This window comes from Oncorhynchus mykiss, chromosome 2, assembly GCF_013265735.2.
Source record: "Oncorhynchus mykiss isolate Arlee chromosome 2, USDA_OmykA_1.1, whole genome shotgun sequence".
Classification (NCBI taxonomy): Eukaryota; Metazoa; Chordata; class Actinopteri; order Salmoniformes; family Salmonidae; genus Oncorhynchus; species Oncorhynchus mykiss.
Genome location: NC_048566.1, coordinates 27802848 through 27825582, shown reverse-complemented (window position 1 = coordinate 27825582; position 22735 = coordinate 27802848). Strand labels below are relative to the sequence as shown.

General features: G+C 42.1%; 1 protein-coding gene across 2 annotated transcripts in view; it reads left to right on the top strand.

Moving 5' to 3' along the window:
- Positions 1-469: 469 nt before the first annotated feature.
- Positions 470-22735, top strand: part of LOC110485644 (zinc finger protein ZFPM2-like) — a 146806-nt gene continuing 124540 nt past the window's right edge. For both annotated transcript variants that reach the window (XM_036944138.1, XM_036944134.1), the window contains exon 1: positions 470-810. In XM_036944138.1, the coding sequence (XP_036800033.1) occupies positions 771-810 (40 nt within the window). In that variant the 5' untranslated portion in view covers positions 470-770. The remainder of the gene's footprint in view (positions 811-22735) is intronic.

Genomic DNA, 22735 nt, shown 5'->3' with positions numbered 1-22735 from the left:
TTACAAGGCTAGCTGTGTGTGTGTGTGTGTGTGCAGTGAGAATCTGTGTCCAGTGTGCAAAATTGTACAGCTAGCTGTTAATGCTTACTCTAGGCCTATGAAATCATTAGTTGGGTTTCATAAATGGAAAAAAAATATATATCCTTCAGATAACTTAAATATTCATACTAATGTGGTATTGTCTAATTATTTTATCTAAAAACTAAAACGGACATTTTTCAAGTTTGATATGGTGGGAATTGGAATGCACCGACAGAAACGCATATACAAACCCCGCGCCAAATATTGGTGGTTCAAAATGTGTTGAGCATTATTTGGCTAACCCCACAAAATGTAACATTCCAGTAGTAATTAACAATTAAGAAATCACTACTTCGGTAGCATAAGCTAAAAGTCAAGTTTAAGAAGCGGTGTCTACGGTACCCGTGTAGGCACAAACCTTATCTTCAAACAAAAGCGCGAAACGCTTTCACCTCCCCAGTCAGTCCGTGCGGATCGCAACTCAGTGCAGCCTCATCTCGGAGAACGCCATTGAGAAAGAGTGAGTGAAAGAGAGAGAGAGAGAGAGAGAGCGAGCAAGAGAGAAATAGAGCAGATCAGAGGAAGAGAAAGGAAAGAGACAGAGCGACATACTCTGTGAAAAAAGTGTCCATAATTCGTCACCCTTTCTTTCTCAATTTCCATCACAAACCCTACCGGTGCTTGGATGAACCAAAACCTATCGATCAGTCAGTGCTACACCTGGATCTCCTGACCAGCTCCGAGCAGGCATGTCCCGAAGGAAGCAGAGCAACCCCAGGCAAATTAAACGTAAGTTTTACAGCCTCGCTGTCCTGTTATCTACCAAAGCTTGTTGGAGAAGTTAAATTAGGTTAGTGAGTGACTAGTCACTTCAGCACCGATGTCAATTGGCAATCCCAGATTTAATTGATACTGTTGATGTAGTTTCGTTCATTGATAAATGAGTTATGTTTTTGATCAATCATATTCTGTCATATGCTATTGCTGAGAAAGGCGTTCCATCTTCTGACTTTTCAAATGATGTTTTTACAGATATAGGAGTTTGCTTGGTGTTTGCTAAAAAGTGGATAGGTTACTTTATAATATTTGACATATTTATGTCAAGCAAATCAGGATTCTATTCTTGTGATTTATTATAATGTGCTGATATGATCTTCAGACATTAAACACCTAAAGTTGAAGAGTGTATATCCTTTGCAAACTGTCTTCTTGGAATTCCCAATTAAACAAATGAAGTATTTTATCTTAAGCAATTATGTAGTAATACCAATGTCAGATATACTGAATAACCTAAGTCAAATGAGGAATGTCCCCCTTCTCTCTCTCTCTCTCTCTCTCTCACACACACACACACACACACACACACACACACACACACACACACACACACACACACACACACACACACACACACACACACACACACACACACACACACACACTCACAAACTGTATAAATAAATTAAACCTAAATTAAAACTTTTACAATAATAGCATGAACCCTAATCATTCTGCAGAGTAGGTAGTGATTGTGTCACTGTCTAAATATATAATTGGTTATACAATTATAACTGGACAGGTTATATACATAAAAAAATACTGAAAAGTGTTCATGGTAATATAATAACTAAAATATATATGTCAAATACAATGGACAGTGTTTTTAATAGTACTACATGTACTTGTTGTTAGTTTCATCCCCATTTCAACAAAGTATTGTGCCTCTGGATCTCTGATAATTCAAGAGTTATTTCAATCACTTCAAATACCAACGCTTTGAGTGAAATATCATGTGACATGAGACAGAATTGATCTATATGGATTTTATTTCCTGTGATTTTAAACAAACTGTGAAATGTGTTTATGTAATTCCAAATGTGGAATTGAAATGGCTGGCCTAGCAGGCTTCCCAGTGGAAATGTCATACTAACAGTGGTCATAGCAACGTTGCATTTTAGGTCTGCTCTTTAGAGACTTGAAAACAACGCTGACTTTTTATTGTGTCTTTTTTCATTTTGTATCGGCAAAGATTCACCGTATTCATCATACTTTTCTTGTTATAAGCAGTGTAGTGAACCTACTGTACAATACAGTCCTATGTGGTTATTCTATATTGACCATGTCATTTAGCTGTATGACTGTCTATGTGGTTATTCTATATTGACCATGTCATTTAGCTGTATGACTGTCTATGTGGTTATTCTATATTGACCATGTCATTTAGCTGTATGACTGTCTATGTGGTTATTCTATATTGACCATGTCATTTAGCTGTATGACTGTCTATGTGGTTATTCTATATTGACCATGTCATTTAGCTGTATGACTGTCTATGTGGTTATTCTATATTGACCATGTCATTTACGTCGGGCTGATTCACTGGGAATCCCTTGTCCTACGACTTGGGTTTATTTGAAGAGCAGGTAGGGAGAGACTCCTTTGGGATTTCTCATTGTTGTCGGACTTATAGACATGATGAGAAAAAATAATGAGTACTGTCCACTCACAAGATATTTTAGATAACTCAAAAATATATTTTTTGTTTCAATATGTGAAATAGTTATTCCAGTAATAGTGTGATTGGTAATGTGGATACAGCACGGGGAATAAATATATACTTCATTTATACAGTGTGTGTGTCTGTGTGTGTGTAAATTATGATTCTGTTTTTACATGAGGAATTTACTTAATAGTGGTTACGATTAGTCAGTAATTGATTGCACTGTATATGGCTGTCAACAAAATGTAATTATATATTCCAGGAAGATTTTGAAACATTATTTTTGTTGTTGTTGCAGTATCAGCAAAATGGCAATACTTTACTGCAAATGTCTATTTTCTAAAAGATCTTCAAAGGCTTGTCACTCACGGCCACAGCTTGTTTTATGCATTTACAGTTTCAACATATTTTACGTCATTTTAGTATTTTAGGCAAGTTAAGAAGTTGATAGTCGGAAATATATTTTTCAGTACCTATGAATATATTTTCAAAGAACACTTAGAAAATTGGTTCTGATTACCAAATGTAAGTGGGTATCATGGTTCTGAATGATGAACCTACCGGTTATAGATTCAATGCAAACGCTCCAAGACTCTTTTGATGTAGACCGAACAATTTAAATGATGTTTGTTGTAATTTAATGATAATACGAAGAAAAAAAACTGTTTTTCTGCTTGGTATAATTACAGTGTAATTGGTATGCATGTGTTGCTATTCATGATTATTTTGAGCAGAGAAGCATTGCTGATCTATGAGGAATACACACAAACCTATATACTATAGCCTAGCATGATGTGCTAAACCCACTTGTGTAAGAACCAATCACAAGGAGGATGCCTCTGAATTTTGTTGTCAAGCAAAGAAGTACTGCCTTGATGTGAGCATCCTCATATCCACTGTGACCCAGGCGTGCCTGAATTACTATGTCATGTGTAAGAGGTTGTTAATGAGAGGTGAGGAGTGAGGATACAGTGTTGAAAGAACTAAAGCATTAGTTAGAAACAGAAAGGTCAAAGGAAACCTCGATATGTCCTACCCCAGGAACTAGGAGCTAGGGAAAGGCCTGAGGACCAGGAACTAGGAGCTAGGGAAAGGCCTGAGGACCAGGAACTAGGAGCTAGGGAAAGACCTTAGGACCAGGAACTAGGAGCTAGGGAAAGGCCTGAGGACCAGGAACTAGGACCTAGGGAAAGACCTGAGGACCAGGAACTAGGAGCTAGGGAAAGACCTGAGGACCAGGAACTAGGAGCTAGGGAAAGGCCTGTGGACCAGGAACCAGGCAATGCACAGAAAGTCAGCGCAGACAGTCATTCTAAAGGACAAAAAGGTTGTTGGGCGCAGTTTCCCCCCCATCCTGCATACATTGGGCCGTTATCTAAAATTGTGATTTATGCAGTATTTTAATATTTTGCTTATTCCTTCCCCTTGGGTGCTCTCTGAGCGGTGATAAAAAGGCGAAGCTGAAAGAGCACCATTAATTTGCTCCGATGACTGGGGAGATAAGAACAGATAATGGAAAAGATAAGCAGGGAAGATATACCATCAGAAACCCGATTATTACCATTAAAATTCCAACCCAGCAATCTGCAGCCGGCTGATAATTCCCTCTCCGTTTCCACCACTTTGGATGATAAGGCAAAAAATAGTCACTCAGTGCTCCTTGATTAGGCTGCCTGGATATCCCGATAATACTGTGATAAATTATGTATTTCCCCCTTGTTTTTTTCCTCTGAAACGTTACATCTGATTTTTTTCTTCTATATTTCTGGGTCGTCCCTGTATCCCTCCCTCCTTGCCTCTCTTCCTCTCCCAAGAAAGGGATAAAAACCCATACACTTTTATTGTAATAAGAGTTTGATAGAAAGGGGAGATAGTGGAGGAGGTGTTTTGTATGGGAGCACATATCAATGTTATCAGTCCATCTCTGTGGGCCAGCTGCTAGCTGTTGTTGTTTCTAGCCTTGTCACCCCGTGCCAATATGCCAATAAATTGCCCAGATTGCCAGCTAGCCGCTCCAAAGTAGATCAGCTAAATTTGACAGAAATTATGGAAATATGGCTGATGCCCAGCGGATTGTGATTAGAGGAGAATATGTGAATTCCTTCAAGGCTCCCTCCTTCCCTCCCCCGTCTCACCTCTCTGTGGCTCCTAGTGCTATGCTGTGGTGTGTCCATACCTCTCCCACTGAGGGGTACATTTTGATTCTTAATAGGAAGGCAGAGATATGAACAGAGCTGAATGGAAAACGCCTCCCCTCAGAGTCATTTTTCTGTAAAATTGCTCCCAAAGTTTGGTGGCGTGTAGATGAGCCGAGATGATGTAGGGGGCCTCTTCCCCCAGTGTTGTTTATGGAGGAATCCTATTGGAAGGGTGTTGAGAGGGCCGTGCACAAGACATCCAATGTCAGATGTGCTTATTAAATTGACTTAGCACTCTTCCCTGGCCTAACTGTTGTCTTCACTACATTACATGGTGCTGCCTGTGACTTCGTGCATTCCTGTTGTAGCGTTAACTAGACCTTTACCAGATACAGGACTGCTCCTCTCTGCTGTTAAACCATTCAGTGGAGTCCAGAACTTGTACTGTGCAGAAATGAAACTACACTGTGATGAGTATGTATATGTTCATTCTAGAAGGATAACTACTATATTATATATTAGTGTTTACTGAATTGGTTGCCTACGCCTACTTTCTGTGTGTGTGTGTGTGTGTGTGTGTGTGTGTGTGTGTGTGTGTGTGTGTGTGTGTGTGTGTGTGTGTGTGTGTGTGTGTGTGTGTGTGTGTGTGTGTGCGCTTGGCTGTGCATGCATACGGGTGTGTGAGTGTGTGTGTGTTTGTTCATACGTGAGTGTGTGTGAGACTGGGGATTGTGGTCAACTTTAGGCCTGTGCTCTGTCATGAAAGGTAATCTGCCTAGTAGAAGTGCTGTCTTCTATTTGACCTCTGTCACAGCTGAATCAACTTGTAAATCAACTCAAGCAGTCTGATGTTTCGGGGGGGAATCATCATATCTGTGTTCGGATGCCAGCCTCTCGTATTTAAGGGTTTATTTTTCATTCGCCTGACAATCACGCTGCCTCTCTTGTGCTCATAGATTTCTGTCATATGAAGAATGGTTGTTGAATGCCAACTTTCCCTCAAACATCTGTTCCCTGCCAATAACAGCTTGTGTTGTGTTGCTTCCTCGTCGTCTTGGCGGATGGATCCCGGTTCGCCTTCACTCTCTTTCTCAAGCACTGATGTTGCACCACCAATGTATGCAAATAGCATGCTGTCTCCAGTTTTCACATGATTTCTGGCTATTTTATTTAACATTTATACTTTCAAGTATTGTTGTTGCGATTGTATGTCAGATTGACGTTAAGCGCCCGTTTTATAGGCCACATTTCGGATATAACATTAGCAACTATGAAATGGAATGTAGAGTGTGGATGGATGTGTGTTTCCTTTGTTGAAAAAACTGCCAGCTGAAGTGGAGGCTGAGCTGAAGTTGGCATGGCTGCTGAGTGTGTGTGTGAGTGAGTGGGTGTGAGTGTGTGTGTGTTACAGTGGTGCTGCAGTGCAGCTTGAACAGCACAATGAGATGTGGGCATTGGTCGCTGGGTTGCTGGTTTCAAAAGGTGGAGGTCATTTCCTGTTTCCTCTTTGTCTTCCTCTTTCCTGTAATTCCACCACCGTTATCCCAGTGACTCTTCACTGTTGCAAGTCATTATCTTCTCCTTCATAGTTGTCAATGGATGATTCAACATGGATTGTTGTTTTTCAGGATCTGATCACAAAAGTGTTTTTCAGTTTTAGTGCTGCTCTGCTGGCTACAGAGATGGGTTAGGATTAGATGGCTCAGTCCCTTTCAAAGAATTTCTATTAAAAGGACATGTTCTTTCATACGTCCCTTTTCGTTTGCATGCCGTTGTAAATGAAATAAAAGAATAGGTAATTGTGCCCCAACAAATCCTAATCGTTTGTTCCTCAGTTTATTTAGATTTGATATCAAGTGATGACTTTTGAGCCCCAGGTAACAATTGACTTTCAGCCGTTTGAGTTAATAGCCTTGTCTCTAGCTTGTACGGATCAATATGTGTATTAATTAATCACAGCTATCAGGAGCCGGATCTGGTTCCATTTGTTGTTACATCAGCAAAATATCAATAGAGAAAGTGGACTCCCTGATCGTCATGGCAACTTCATCTCTTAGGTCAAAGAGAGTTTATCTTATCTTGCTGCAGAGAGTGGCAAACTGCTTAGGAATCTAGTTTAGACTCTAAGATCATCGATTTAAGCTTTTTTTCTTGTTGTTTCGGGGAGGGGAGAAAATAAGAGGGCTGCATTCTAATCACAACAGAGATGTTAAGATTTGAATATTGATCACTCTCCAAAGGCCATTATAGGATAGCTATGGCCTCTAGTCCAGCTGTTGTTCAAGTACGTCCTTTTAAGACCCAAACAAGGCTTTGATTATCAGTGTCAGCGTGTCAACACGGAGTATGTCTGTGTAGCTGTCTGACAGTACGTTTCCTACTGCTACAGACATAGGCTGAGTCTGAAATGCCATCCTTCCCACTATATAGGATGCCAAGTCAGACACACAATACAATGTTTACAGACCAGTGTCTATACACATCCTGACACTTCTCTTTATCACGACACCATAAACATTCACATATATTATTTGGCATATTGAATAATAAGTAAATTGATAGATTTTGGTATATCCTTGTATCAGCCACATTTATCATGGTGCACAGTTCCTAAAAAAACTGTTTTGTAGATAACATAGCGTTAGGCTAGTTTTTTTTCCGATGAAGTCTTTGTGTATATTATGAATATGGCCAGTTTTTCCAGGATGTGACTTTGCCATGTGCATGTTGATATGATATGAATATAATCATGTGTGGGTCTGCGCATCATCATGATGTGTCAGGGAGGTGGACCAGGGTCTGGTCTCACAGGAAGTTGGCCTGGTGGTGTAGGGATCTGCTGGGTCCCTCTATGACTATGGTCCAATTGGTACACTATTCCCTATATAGTGCACTACTTTTGGCCAGAGCCCTGGTCAAAAATAGTGTACTACAGTATATAGGGGATACATTTGGGATGCACGCCATGCCTCTACCTCATCAGCAGGAGGATAGTCCTCAGGCTAGGAGCACACAGGAACATGTTTTTTCCTCCCTCTCTTTTTGCCTTCGGGACACAATTGCCTCATTTAACATTCTCTATTTGGCCCCTGCCAAGAGGGGAAACAGCCAGGGAGTAAAAGAGCCACCACACATCATGAATTCTTTCATTTAACTTGTAAATTCCCTTTCACCTTGGTGATGGCTGCACAGTTATCTGTCGTGATGGCTGGAGATATCGCTCAATTAAGGGCTTTTCTGAGGTTACTCCCCAATATCGGAGTGATTTTTGTCGTCTGACGTCATGTTATATTATGAATATGGATATTATGGGTTCTGTTTGGGCTTTTAAACAGCTTAGAAGATCAACACTTGCCTTCCTCTGTTCTATTCTAAAGCAGAATGTTCAAGGACTCTAGTGTTCTAGAATTTCTCTGGAAACTTTTCCCCACTGTGGAGAAATACAGTTCCCATGTATATTTTGTGGGGAGAAAATGTTTCAAGTCAAATCCAAATGAGTTCTGGGTTGTTTCAATGGTCAAATGTTGTGTTAATAATGTGCTATTAGTTACAGTGTTTTCACCAAGTCATGCATTATCACTGCAAATGTATTTTCTGGGGTGCCAGTTTCCTGCAGTGCAGGTTTGGTTGAATCCAGGCCCTTGAGGATAGAGGAAGTGACTCAGCCTAGCAGCTGTGAATGTAAAAATGAGTTGTGAACATGATGTAATAAGAAAAGTCTACAATTTCACCCTCACAGGAGCAACAACGTCCTTTGTTTTTATTTTCCATGACATATTAGGTGACTGAAAAGGGGTGATTTAGTCAACATCATTTTTTGACCAAGATATGAGTTGGCACGGCAGAAAATGAAGCCCTAATAGCTGTTACGTTTAAGTCTCTCTCTTGGCAGGAATTAGCCAAGGCTGTGAAGGACTAGAACCGGGGAAGATAGAACTTTGCATTTCTTGGGCATTAAGGATAAAACACGTCAGACGTCGTAGTTAAGGGATAGGTGGCTACAGCGGATTAAGTAGCAAGCCTTTCAGTTCAATTTGTACATCAGCATTTCTCTGGGCCCAACAGCACAAAACACACAGCACTGCTAAGGGTTCACTGGAAAATCACTAATGACAAAGCTTTGTAAATAGATAAACAATTTATGTCAAATGTGCTGAAAATATAAAACAAACTTCAAAACATGTTAATACTTTAAAGAGGCTATGTTTTGATTCGCAGCATAGCGTGGCAGCATAGCGCGTACGGCTGTTGACAGCCCAGTTTACATCCCCCTGATCAGAGGGCATATCTGCATATGATTAGCCTGGATGCATGCAAATATTCATAATGGAATGATATGCCAATTGTCAGTGGCTGATGTTGATCGATTATGTTTTAAATGAGATTACGCAAATCAGATTGGAGGAAGAAGTGAGTCTGATTGGCTGTGATGAGAAGAGTGACAGGTTGTAAAGTGTTATTTCTCCTGTCCTGTAATTAGTCCCCAGCAGTTTGAACTATGTCAAACAAATAGCTATGAAGTGAGATGGTGATGGAACTGCCTACCTGCCTTTCAGAATCAGGCAGCAGTGGATCTCATCTCAAAGAATTCTAATCTGGTAATTGCTAAAGACTGGTTTGGTGACAGTGACTGAGTAGCTTTGGCCGAGCAAAATGCTTTGCCTTATTATATCAGATGTGTTTTTTTTTTAACCAAGGTTCCATCAATCAGCCATTCCCCAGGCCCAAACCACAGATCGCTTGGCTAAACGGTAAAAGCATCCTCTCATTCAAGACATGATACTTAGAGTCCCAGTTTAGTCTAACTGAAAACTATTGATTTCTGTCTCTATAAAAGGCTGGTATTAACATCCATCCCCATGATAAAATGGTGGTGATGCTTTAGTGGGTGTAACATGCTGGTCTACACAGACCTAGAGCCCAGAGCAGACCGTGCTCTCTCTGTGTGAACCATGTGTCTGGGATTCTCCAAAGAGACCCATTTGACCATAATGAAGTTTCTTAAGCTTCTGAAACAGAATAACAACTGGGTCAGATGATAAGCTCGAGCAAAACAGGGGAAGAAAGTAGAAGAAAGTGATTGAGTGATGTCTCTGGCTTTGCCGCCATCACAAGCAGTTGACAGTTAGTTTAGGATCAGATGATTTCACTCTCTAGATTAGAGTGAGGGGAAGCTAGGCAAATCTTCAGGACAAAAAGGTCAAGGGCTTCTCTCCTCTCCTTCTCTCCTCTCCTCTCCTTCTCTCTCTCTCTCTCTCTCTCTCTTTTTCTCAACAGCTTGCTTTGACAAACAGGGAAATGTTGCTAAGATTCGTGAAAAAAGACAGAACATACCGTCACAGCTAGTAATATTCTATGGAATGACTGACTATAGTTGGAGAATATAGTTCACTGGCCCTGTGGTCAGCATTAGCCCTAGACTGTAACATTTCCTTCTCAGTCATTTGAATAGAATTTTCCTTTGGAGTATTGAATAAGATGAACAACAGCTTTCATTTGGGGTAAATCTGTTCTTGTCAGCAGGATCTGATAATGCTACGTGGTCCCATAGTATGAACCAGCTAACCAGTGAGAACATGGAAGTTGTTTGAGGTGGAAACTACAGCAACTCTCTCTGTGGTTTCTGAAGGGGGTGAACAATGAACAGTGACAATGGATGACTGGATGATTGAATGATTGGATGATTGGATGCGTACTGTAAACAAACACAATCCACCACAACCCTCTACATCTACATCGTCCTCAGCATCATCCCTTCCAAAACCACCAACAGAGAATCCTTTCCCAGTACAAAGTTCCGTTCAGAGTCTTTGTGAGATGTGGTAAGATACTGGATCTCCAAGTTAATAAGCTATTGTCTAGTCCACTGCTCTTTGAATAGTGTGAAGTCATCTCTATATCCAGTTAGCTGGTCTTGGAGTCTGGAAGTCACAGCAGATTTTAGGTACAACTGTTTACTAAAATCTAAAGTCATCCAAAAATGATATGGCTATACTTTTCGACAGCCACAACGATGCCGCTGTTTATGTGATATTGTGATCACACACACACACACACACACACACACACACACACACACACACACACACACACACACACACACACACACACAGCCTTATGGAAATGATTATGAAGGGCAGCATGGTGGTGATTCAGTAATGTGAGTGGTGTGTGTGATGCAGTAGCACCTGTCTCTTCAGACAGCCAGGCTGGGCCGTCCCCATTTAACAGGACTCTATCGTCCATTAGCTTTGTCTAGGGGATGCTTTCAACATCAGGGTCTCACTTGGAATGAAGTGGCTATGATAACAGCAGTCAAACTGCACTATTATGAATCAGTTCTTTTAATCATCTTCCATTGAAAAACCATTCCTCCTCTATTGACTACAACCACTAACCTGACAAAACATGGATTAGCCCAAAGAGATGTTCAGACAATGGAAAACGTCCATCCAGCCATCATTAGGGAAAGCAACCACTGTTTGTTTGAAGTGGTTGAAATGACAACCTTCTTGTCAAAGACTCCTCCAGGAGAATAAAAGGGATTTGTAATTAACATAATAATTATATCCTACAAGTTTGACCTATGGTGTCCCGTTACAATGCTTCAATCCTTCAGCAATGCTTGGCGTGATGATAAAAACCCCATTATACACAGTGAAAAAGTAATGAACTTTATTTATCAAAGATGTTAGTCAGGCAATGTTGTTATTTGAGTGAAGACCAATATACTGAAGTTTTTGTGTTATTTGTAGCATTTTGCCCAGATACATTTTAGTTCAACTCATATCTTTCCAATGTCCCTGCAAGTGATGTCTAAACAGGGTGGCTGGTTTTATCTGAAATGTAGTTCTTAGTTTCATGTAAAACATCTCATTCTGGGGCTTTAGCTGCAGCTGCCTTATCGTTTTCCCTTATTTCTCCCTAGTCATTTATTTCAATCCCCCAGGTTTATATGTTTCACTCTCCTTTCATTCCTGGGATTGCCTTTCATAAGTTCAAACACTCTACAACACTTCTGGTAACTTTAGTTGTGTATTCACTGTGATTCAACACTAGTTTTTGTATTGTACTGTAGAGCATAGAGTGTCCAGCTCTGTCTTGAGCCTGAACTAAGACGTTGAAAACATCATGACCTAAATCAGTGATGAACAATAACAGAACAGAAGCATCCCCTAAGCAGGTATTGTATAGGCTACCTACAGTAGGTCTACAGTATGTGAGAGAGGGAGAGAGCGTGTGTTCATACTGTACCTGCATGGTGCTCCTCTACAGCTCCAGTTCCTGTGGTTGCTTTGGTCTTTGTCTGCCACCTATCAGCGTATCAGCAGTATGTCTGAGGCCCAGTTGTATAATGCACCATTTATGGCTTTGTGGGGGGAGACGTCGGCCGGGCAGCGGAATCGCCCCAGGCCTTCCCCTCAGTGAGTGGATTAACATCGGCCTGCTTTAGCGCTGCACTACCACGGTGTGAAATCTGCCCCGCTCTGGGTCCAGGCGACGGACCCCACTACCCCGCTCCCCCCCTCAACGCAAAGCCTCTCACAGCCATCTGTGAAATGCAGAAACTCTGTGTCTAAGTTGAGTTCAGATCCCAACCGCCAGCCGTGGCCGGGGCCAGGAAGCAAATGGGCAGGCAATTGATGGTTGGGGATCAGCTCACTGATGTCGTGCCGCATGTGCAGGAACCCTGCCTGCCCCCTCCCCCTCCCCCCCGCACCGCGGGCGTGTTGGAGGAGGTCTGGGGCTCTGGGCGCTGGCCGAGAGATCTCTGCCTGGTTCCTGCTTGCAGGTCCAAATCCCCCCTCTGTGCATGCCTGCCTGCCTGCCTGTGTGGAGGCGGTGCCACTGCTCCCCTGAGCCCATGCCCAGTCCTTTGAAGATAAGATTTTGATACAGAGTCCCTTTCGGTACGTCGCTAGCTAACGGATGCTCTTTGTGTGTGTCACTGCCCATGCCTGGCCTCTGCTTAGAGCCTGGGGCCACAACTCTTGGTCATAAGGAATGTATAGGTTGTATTTAGGTGAGGGGTGGATAACTACCCTGATAATGGGTGGTTGGGATGTTAATGGTTTAAACATTAGTAGTAATGTTGAACCACAGAGTTGTTGATTAGTCTCTGGTGTTCATCATAAATGCATCAAAACAGATATTTTCTGTGTAATTTGTTTATCTCAAGATTTGTAGTTGATTTGATTTTGAAGTTGTTTTTATCCATTAAGGGCCCAGTACACAAATAATTCTCCAAACTGTTGAATCTGTGTTTCTTCTCTATTCTATTATGGTGATTATCTGATGACTCACTCTCTGGCTGATTGTGGGTTTCTTGCCCATATTTTAACATTGGAGAGTCACTTTCAACACTTCTCACTCTCAACATCTGAATGAAAAAAAAGAAGTGGAGAGAAGAGAGCTCATCATAATCAGTTATTTTTTGAATGAGGAACTCAACTCAAAATGTTCCCTTGATTTTTTTTCATCCTGTGGCTTTGGAGTTCAGATCTGTGCATAATGTCTTGTGATTGCATGGCATTATGGAGGTTTGTGAAAGCCGTCTCGCCTCTGAGTCCAGCACCACCACCACTAGCAGCAGCAGCACATCTTTCCATCCACACACACACACACACACACACACACACACACACACACAGGCTGCTCATCAGTGATGGAGCGTTGATTGCTTTTTGATACCCATCCAATATGGACGGTGTCCTGCATACATCAGCTAATTAGAATGTACTTACAGTGTCTGTGTGATAGCATACACCCAACACTCATCATCATCAGATCACATGTCCAATCTCTCTCTGTCTGTCTGTCTGTCTGTCTGTCTGTCTGTCTGTCTGTCTGTCTGTCTGTCTGTCTGTCTGTCTGTCTGTCTGTCTGTCTGTCTATCTATCTATCTATCTATTTATCTATCTATCTATCTATCTATCTAACCACACTCAGCTTAGTCACTATGTAAATTCCCCTGAGTGGAAAAGCTAGAATTCAATGGAAGAAGTATTCGCTGGAAGCAGTTTGCAAGGTAAACAAATATATTTATGGAGGCAGCAAACTACTTCGGGGAGACTCCCAAGAGGGTGCTTTAACCATGCAGACAGAGCCCTGTTGAGTAAAGATCAGCTGGAGGTTGGAAGAGAATACAGTGGCTGTATCCATGGAGTAACAGCAGTGTGTGTACAGTAACTGTTCTCTGTCCACTGTCCATGTCATTGTGACTCTGCCTCCTGCCTGTGTACAACTAATAGACATACTGTCCGTTTCTGTGTGTGTGTGTGTGTGTGTGTGTGTGGGGGGGGGGGGGGGGGGGTTCCAGAAACATACTGAGAGAATGCAATGGGGCGTCTCTCTGAAATGTATAGCCATCCTCAACAGCTTTCACACATCATAGTGGTACATACACACACAGCGGCTCCCAAGAGTGAAAGACTAATGTGCAGGATGTGGAAGGAGGGGAGTAGAAACAGAAATCTCACTGCTGTTTCCTCAGGTAATCTTGACTGTGATCTTAATTCCAATAAAGTGTTTTTTTTTGTATAAGCCAGATCAAAATGCACTCGACTCCACTGGTATTTCTGGGGTCATACTTTATGGAATATCATTTCAGATAACAAGTGTAATCCTGTGGGGGAAGTGATGTATATTGACCAACTCAGTAATAACCTGCCTACATCTCCAGACCTTATACTATAGTAAAAAGGGTGAATAACTATTTGTGCTCTCTGATCAATCAAATAGGACTTCCTGTATTGTATGATACACCCAGATCCCAGAAGGGGACGACACTAATATGTACTGTACTAAATGAACAGCATCTTATAACCTTTTCACTGCTTTGATCAGCAAAACCTAGGCCATAGGTGGCAATATTACATGAGTCCTTTTATATTATTGAATGTAATATATCCAATAGCTTAAGTCCTATTTGTGACAAATTATTCTCTTAATTAACCCCATGGGAATCAATGAATTTGTCCCAATAGTGTCTGCATCCATTAGCAGAGGAGCAACCAGGTGATCTGTAAGGATAGGGATGGTAGTGTTTACGGTTCTACCTCCAGCTTGTTGTCTTCCGTCCGTCAGTCAGCCAGTGAGAGAGACGATGCATCCCTCTTCTCTCAGATCATCTCATCAGGGTGTGCGTGTGTGTGCGTGTGTGTGCGTGTGTGTGTGTGTGTGTGTGTGTGTGTGTGTGCGTGCGCGTGTGTGTGTGTGTGTGTGTGTGTGTGTGTGTGTGTGTGTGTTATCTTGACTGGCCAGACTCATGACCTCTTGGCTCTGACAGTGGCCCCAGGACTGAGGGACAGAACCAGGGCAGTGGAAGGAGACATATCTATTGTGAAAATACTTATTTTCAATTAAATTCATTAGTAACATTAATATACATTTGACTGGCTACTGTATATATTTATAGAGAAGAGAAAAAGACAGTTGACGAGCCTCATGCAACAGTGCACAATAACGTGAAACATTCGTTGAAATGAATGCAAATGTAGCCTACGTCTTGGATTTTTTTGGGCTATTTGGGAGTTTTCCACGTCTGACAGATATCTCTGTCAGTAGGCCCAAGGCATAACATATGGAGTGAAAAACACAAGAAAGAAAATGTCTGCCTGATACGCTGAGAACTGTACAAATTCATGAGCCATCAAAGACTGCAATATTTATTTTCCTTTGCATTGCAAAATAGAGAAATGAATGGCCCGGCTTCCCCTGTAAAGACAAACTTGAAAGCAATCACCCAGAGTTCTTTAAACATTTTCTGTGTTGTGTATTATGCAGAGTTCTACTGTCTATGTAGTCTTTGCCGCCTAACTGCCTTTTGAAGTCCTACTCCCTGACTGTACAGTATTTGCTTTTCACCAATTCTTTCCCACTGTGTCTCTGCTGGTTTGAAAGTGTGACCGATCGGGCGGTGAAAGCATCTCTATCAATTCACTTTGCTTCTTGGTTCCTCGGCCGGAAGAACAGCTCCAATTGGTCGTTTAGTTAGTGGTTTGTAAATTAATAACATGCAGGTCAGAGTTGTTGTCTGTGTTGGCCTAAGGTGAGTCTGGTGGAGCAGAGCAGAGAGGAGCAGAGCGGGGCACCAGATTGGGGACAGGAGGGAAGGACAGATGCCCCTATTACAGCCCTGCTGTCCCAGACCTCCCTATCCCTGCTGGGGTGTGATCTTAGTACCACACCACAGGTCTGGGAGACAGCCATCTTCACAAAATCTCTGACAGCAGCCTCTTTAAAAAATGTTTTATTTAAAATGTGTTTGTGTGTGTGTGATCACGCTAAAATAGAAATCAGTGACTGCTGAGTTGTTCAATGATGTCCATGACTCTCCATCTCACCCTACCTCTCTCCCCCTCTCCAACTTGTTATTTTTCTGTTACAATGTCTTTGCAGTGTGATACAGTAAGCTTGCCACACAGTGCCTTCAGAAAGTATTGGCACCCTGGCCTACAGCCTGAATTTTAAATGGATAAAATTGAGATGTCAGTGGTCTACAGACAATGTGCCACAATGTCAAAGTGGAGAAAACTGGGGATGGATCAACAACATTGTAGTTACTCCACAACACTAACATACAGTAATTGACAGAGTGAAAAGAAGGAAGCGTGTACAGAATATAAAATATTGCAAAACATGCATCCTGTTTGCAACAAAGCACTAATGTAATATTACACAAAATGTGTTAAATACAACACATTACTGAGTACCACTATCCATATTTTGAATCATAGTGGTGACTGCATCATGTTATGAGTATGCTTGTAATTGCTAAGGACCGGGGAGTTTTCCAGGATAAAAAATCCTAGAGGAAAACCTGCTTCAGTCTGCTTTCCACCAGACACTGGGAGATTGAAAAACTATGGTGAGACTTAAAATGAATGTTTAGCAATGATCAACAACCAATTTGACAGAGCTTGAAGAATAAAAAAAATAAAAATGGGCAAATGTGGTTCAAACCAGGTGTGCAAAGCTCTTAGAGACGTAGAAAGACTGTCATTATGGGGTATTGTGTGCAGATTGGTGAGAAAAAAATATGTATTGAATCCATTTTGAATGTCCGGCTGTAACACAACAAAATGTTGAATATGTCTCGGGGGTATGAATACTTTCTGAAGGCCCTGCTGATTCCACTGAATGAAGAGATACATGCAGCTCAACAAATTCCACTGGCTATTTTTTTAAGCGCGCCACAAAGTGGCCTATTTCTAACACCATTATCCTGTGAGTCTCTATGAAAGAGCGCTCCTTTTCTCTTGTGAAGGTGTGGGTGGGGGGGAGGGGAGGGGAGGAGACTGCGTAGACCCCGGCCGCATGGTCGTTATCTGCACCAGATGCAGGTTGACTTCAGACTTTCAATGGAAGGTAAAGAGAGGGGAAATTAATGAGAGCCATAAAGCCAGTAGGATAAATAATTAGGCAACCAAACAACCATCCACCCCAAGATCCATGCAGCCACAGGAAAATCTGCCTCACTGCTCACTAGCTTTTAGTTTCCACTGTTTCTCAAAACTGTGGCTGATGTCAGTTTTTGTCTTTGGTGTGTTTTTAACTCGATTCACGTTTTGGCATGAAAGTCAGTGCTGTTACTCTTCATCAATAATCACTATGACAGGCCTCTCCATCCTGCCAACGGTAATTGGTCAGATGACTTCCTAGTTGAGACGTTCGTTTCAACGTTAGACAGAACGCTTGTGACAATTCAGTTGTCAAAAGGTGTGTTTGTAAATCAGTGGGAAGAGAAGGTGTCACACTGGAGTGAATGTTTGTGTGGAGTAAGCTGACGTCCTCATGCATTTGGCATGTCCAGTGTTCACAGTTAGTTGACATATTAACCTCATTTTAATAATCCATATAATTCATCTCTACTTCTGTGCCACCTATTTTATTTTGAGCTGTCAAGCAGACTGCTCCTGCCTTGGTATAGTATCACTAGGCTTATGCAACTAGGTTACTGATGTCATTGTATTGAACTGATGGTTTCTCCAGCACGTCCTCCTTGGGATCCAAGATAATGTTGTAGCATTAGAGGACAAGACCGTGGTAATGTACTACGGTGTCCCCCGACAGACAGACAGACAGACAGACAGACAGACAGACAGACAGACAGACAGACAGACAGACAGACAGACAGACAGACAGACAGACAGACAGACAGACAGACAGACAGACAGAGATCAGTGACAGACTTACATTATCCTGTAGCAGTCTTTGATGGCTATTCATGGTTCTGCACTATAATCTGTTTCTCTAATCTCATTCAGAGATATAAATAAACAAGTAATGCTGTACATAAAAGAGAGAAAGCACATGGGTGAGCATCGCAGGGATTATGGTAATTTTGAGGATAAGTAAGAGGTGTTTAAAACATGACTTTTTAATAGGGGAGGAAGTAACTTCCTTTAACAGATCAGTTTGCACTGTCTGAACTCTACACTGGAATTAATATGCAAATAATTAACAAAGAAACCACACAATTTCTGTAAACTCTATGCATGGATGCATGTTGCGGTAAACAGGTTTTTAGACATCTTTTAAACTCATTATAAAAGTAATAAGAATGCAATGTTAAAATGGGGGTTGTCTTAAATCACCCTCCGGTGTGAATGTGTTCCTCTAGTAACAGAGAAGGTAGTACACAGCACACACATTCCCCTGGCCATTATATTGGTCTGAGAAGCCCTCGTAACACTTGTTTAGCTCTAGATGAATGACTACTTTCTTAATGATCAAAGTGTCAATAGTGGAGGATACCTACCTTCTTCTGAATCAACTCACCTATATATGCCAGTTGATTTCAGGGCAGTTTTTCGTTCCACCTAATCTCTTCCAACATGACATTTGGAAACTCTGAAATCAATTATGTGTTCTCTACCCAAATGAAACGCAAAAAAAACGACTATATGACGTAAAAGTCGGCCAAGCTCACCTTTGACACGCTGCATTACAAAGAGAAAGGGAAATCACACTGCATACCTGATCCATAAAAAATCCTTTGAAATGGATTGCAGGGCCTGGGTTGGATCCAGTCCTGGCGCTAGTTGTGGCATTGATGGCACAGCCCTTGGGCACGGGGATACTTGGCCTGGACAAGATGGACGGTTCCTGGGCCCGTATCAGTGGGCACTGGGCCGTCCTGGGGGAGCTTCTAAGCCATGCCGTCTGAAGAAGAACTGATGGCTTTGGCAGAACATGTGGACATGCTGTGGTTTTTATTTCAGTCAAAACAGCCCCGATGCTATCGCCTTCAGTCACCCAACCCAACACAGGCAGCAGCAGCAAGCTGACCTAAATGATTTTGCTTCACACAAGTTCTTCTCTTTCAAAAACTCATCAAAACGGAACTGAAGTTTTTCTTTTGTTCTCCCTTTAGAACGGGTTTTGCCTCATGAATTGTTGTTGAATTGTTGTTTCATCTCAGGAGACATCAAAATGCAATATCGTTAATATCCCTCCTAAATGTTCAAATCTATAGAGGAACACCTTGAACTACCTAACAGGAAAGTTATATTGCTGCATCGAAAATGATTCCAGTATGATAATTATCAACACCAACCAAATTGTTTCTACTACGAGAGGAAATTGACAGCTTCAACTCTTTCAGAAGTAGTTAGTTGATACCTATCCACAGGCTAATGGAACCGCCACCTTTGATGAGAAGTTGAAACGAGTGTTGCTGTGTAGGCTTGGCACAATACTAGACATAGCTGGAGGGGCTGTGGAGCAGAACAGAGCAGAGAGGAGCGTAAGGGATCGAGACATTTAAACGGGCCTCATCCAGAGGTGACAAGGGCACCGTGTTCTCTGAACTGTAGGTGTGAGCCCGCTGCTGTGTCTGTCTTTCATTGTCTTTTATTTTCCTATTCTTTTAAATGGACCGTTTTTTTTTCTACTAGAAGGTTTTTTGATATCCATTTAGATTGGAGGTTCATTAAAAAAAGCTCAGACAATAGAGTGACTTCTAATTAAGCCGCACTGCATCTGGCCCCTGGCGCCCTATCCTGGTGTTCCATCTATTTTGCTGGGGAGAATTCATTTGTTTCTTAATTAAGAAAAACACCAATTGCGTGAAAAATATGCTTATGGTACCTGAATCCTAATGAGTTAAGTAGTGAGGGGGAGAACTCATTCCAGTAGCCCTAGAAATGAACTGGGACCTGATAAAAATGAACTAACTAGCCTTGCATAAATTGAAGCTGAGGGAAAGTGCTCCATCATCATGGCCAAGACAATATGCAAACTATCTTCAAAGAAATCAAATTGCCGGAATGTTTTCATTTGCATGTATTAACTATTACCATAATGAGTAGAAGTGACATTGGACTCGGATTGTGTGTCTGTTCGATTGATAACTCTGCTGCATCTGTAAATAGTCTCCCCGCAAAATGATGCTACCAGTCAAATCAGTGTAGAACTGTGGAGAGGTTTTTACCGCCTTGTACAAACCTGATGCAGTGTTGAATCTGTGTCATCATCCTGTAACCGCTAAACAGGAAGCAGCTGGGAGACGTTGTCTTTAAGACACTGCTGTGGAGGAGAGGAGAGCACCTGGCTGGGGGCAAGTTCCATGAGGCTGTAGCTGGACCCAGAACCAGAACCAGATTCAGTAGGCAGGGAGGCACACTGCTCCTCCATCTCCCCCACATGTCTCAACCCTTCCAGGGTACCAGCAGCTCACTTATCTCCTTCCTCAACACCCCACCATAGCCCACGTTGGAGAGTCGCGGGCAACCAGCCAAAGATACTGATGTTTTTGTACTGCAGGCGTCATGCAAAACATTTGAACTGTCTTAATATTCCAAATCATTTTTTCAACATGCTATTTCAGAGGATCAGCCGCTTGGGTCAAATTATTCAATTAAGTGTCTGTTTATTACTGATACCAAAGCTGGGTAGCAGTTCTACTTATCACCTTTTCTGCAGATTGGTGTTCTCGCAGAATACCACCATAAAGATTGCCTCCCTGTAATTAAAATGGCACAGAGACAAATCTGGCACAGGGGCTAAGACACGGGGAAATGAGGGAGGTAGGGGGAAATTGCAGGGGGCAACGTTCTCTGTCATCCAATGAAAAAGTTTGGGCTACAAGCGTTTAACTAAACGGGTGTCAGAGAGGATATATGGCGAAGGAAGAGGATGGGTGTGAGGCGAGTAGAGGAAACTATGAACCTTTGGGTGGCGTCGTTGTTGTTGTTGTTGATAGCTGCTGTTGTAGGCTACAGAAGGCGGTTGGTTCATGAACAGTTGGTGGTGAACGATCGGCCTCTTGTTGCCATTCATTTTGAACCAAACGGGTAAACAGGAGGCTGGATGCTAGTCTGATTCGTCCGGTGGCACTGCATTGCTGTTTGGATGTCCTCCTAAACCACAGCCAAGCTTCCCTCCCAGAGCTGTGTTTGATGAGCAATTGGCAGGCTATAGAGACACGTGTACTCGCATCTCGTGGCAAACATACCTTTCACAGAGTCAGACTCGACAGACATGTGACTTCTCAGAGAGGGGGAAAGGAGAAGGAAATGAAAGCAGCAATAAGCTGGGGATGTTAAACCCAGACACGAGAAAGACGTGAGACACGACTTTGGATTTAGACAAAATCTTCATGCGCTTTTGACAATTTGCATTGTTATCGCCTGATAACTGGTGATGTTTTTACTTGGTTGTACATTTTTATGTGGAATATGTTAAACGTAAACCGGGCTATAACGACTCCCTTAATGACGTGGGGATCTTGCTTCCCCCCCCCCCCCCCCCGGATCGCGTCTTAGTGGGCTTCCAGTGCGGGATGGCTGATATCTGAATATTAAAAGCGAGTTTCAAGCTCATCTGCAAATGTGATTTGCACATATCACACTTCTGCAGTCACCAGGCTGCTTCATCGCCAAGCTTCTGAGCAGAGAAGGGCAGAGAGAGAGAGAGAGAGAGAGAGAGAGAGAGAGAGAGAGAGCGAGAGAGAGAGAGAGAGAGAGAAAAGAGAAGAAGAAGTATATATGGGGTTGCTATTGATTTATTCCATATCTGACCTAATTTAAATCCCTGCCAACAAACTCATATGCATACTGTAGATTTTCTAAATTAGAGAAAGCAAACCTTGAGCTTCAGTGAGAGACAGGTGTAAACATCAGTGTTGTCATAACGCACCTCCAATAAATCTGAACATCATGGCAGAGTGCTGCTATAGAGCACCACATCAATTGGACATGATTTTGAAGCCTGAGGGCCCAGGGGAATGCCCTCCAGGACGAAGGTGCCCATTGACATGCCGTACACGCCAAGATAGAATTATGACTGCCTGTCTTTGTTCCTCACCGGCTTCCTCACAGAGACCGAGTCATTTGGTTGAAATACGGAAACTGTCATGTATTGTCATGTTGTGTCTTGTTTCTGTCCTTTCTCTACACCCTTTCTCCCTCTGCTGGTCGTACTAGGTCACCTTTTCTCCCCCTCTTTCCCCCAGCTGTTCCTTGTCTCCTCCTAACTACCTCGTCACCCCTTTTCCCACCTGTTCCCTTTTTCCCTCTGATTAGTCCTCTATATCTCTCTCTGTTTTTGTTGCTGTCTTTGTCGGATTCTTGTTTGTGTTTCATGCCTGAACCAGACTATCGTCACGTTTGCTGCAACCTTGTCCTGTCCTGTCGGAATCTGCCGGTCCATCTGAGCCTACCTATGTTTCGTTATTAAAGAAGCTCTGTTTACGTTAATTCGCTTTTGGGTCCTCATTCACGCACCTTAACAGAAACATTTTGGAAAATGGAGGCTGTGATATTATGATATTGTGTCTTTTCAATAGGAATATTCTCTCGATTTGAAGGAGGGGAATGGTTCCTGCTTTTAGTGTAGTAAGTACATTATTAATGAAATAATAATACACTCATAATAATAACAGTTATACAAATAACCATGAAAATCATAATACAGAATTCTTTGCGTTACACAAACATTTTGTTTTGTCATATTTTTCATTTTTGACATATTGACATGATCAGATGTTAGACATTGTAGAGTGAATAAAATGGCAGAATATCTTGAGGGCGGTGTGTTGTCTGTGACTCTAGCGGCAGTGGTGTTGTCATGA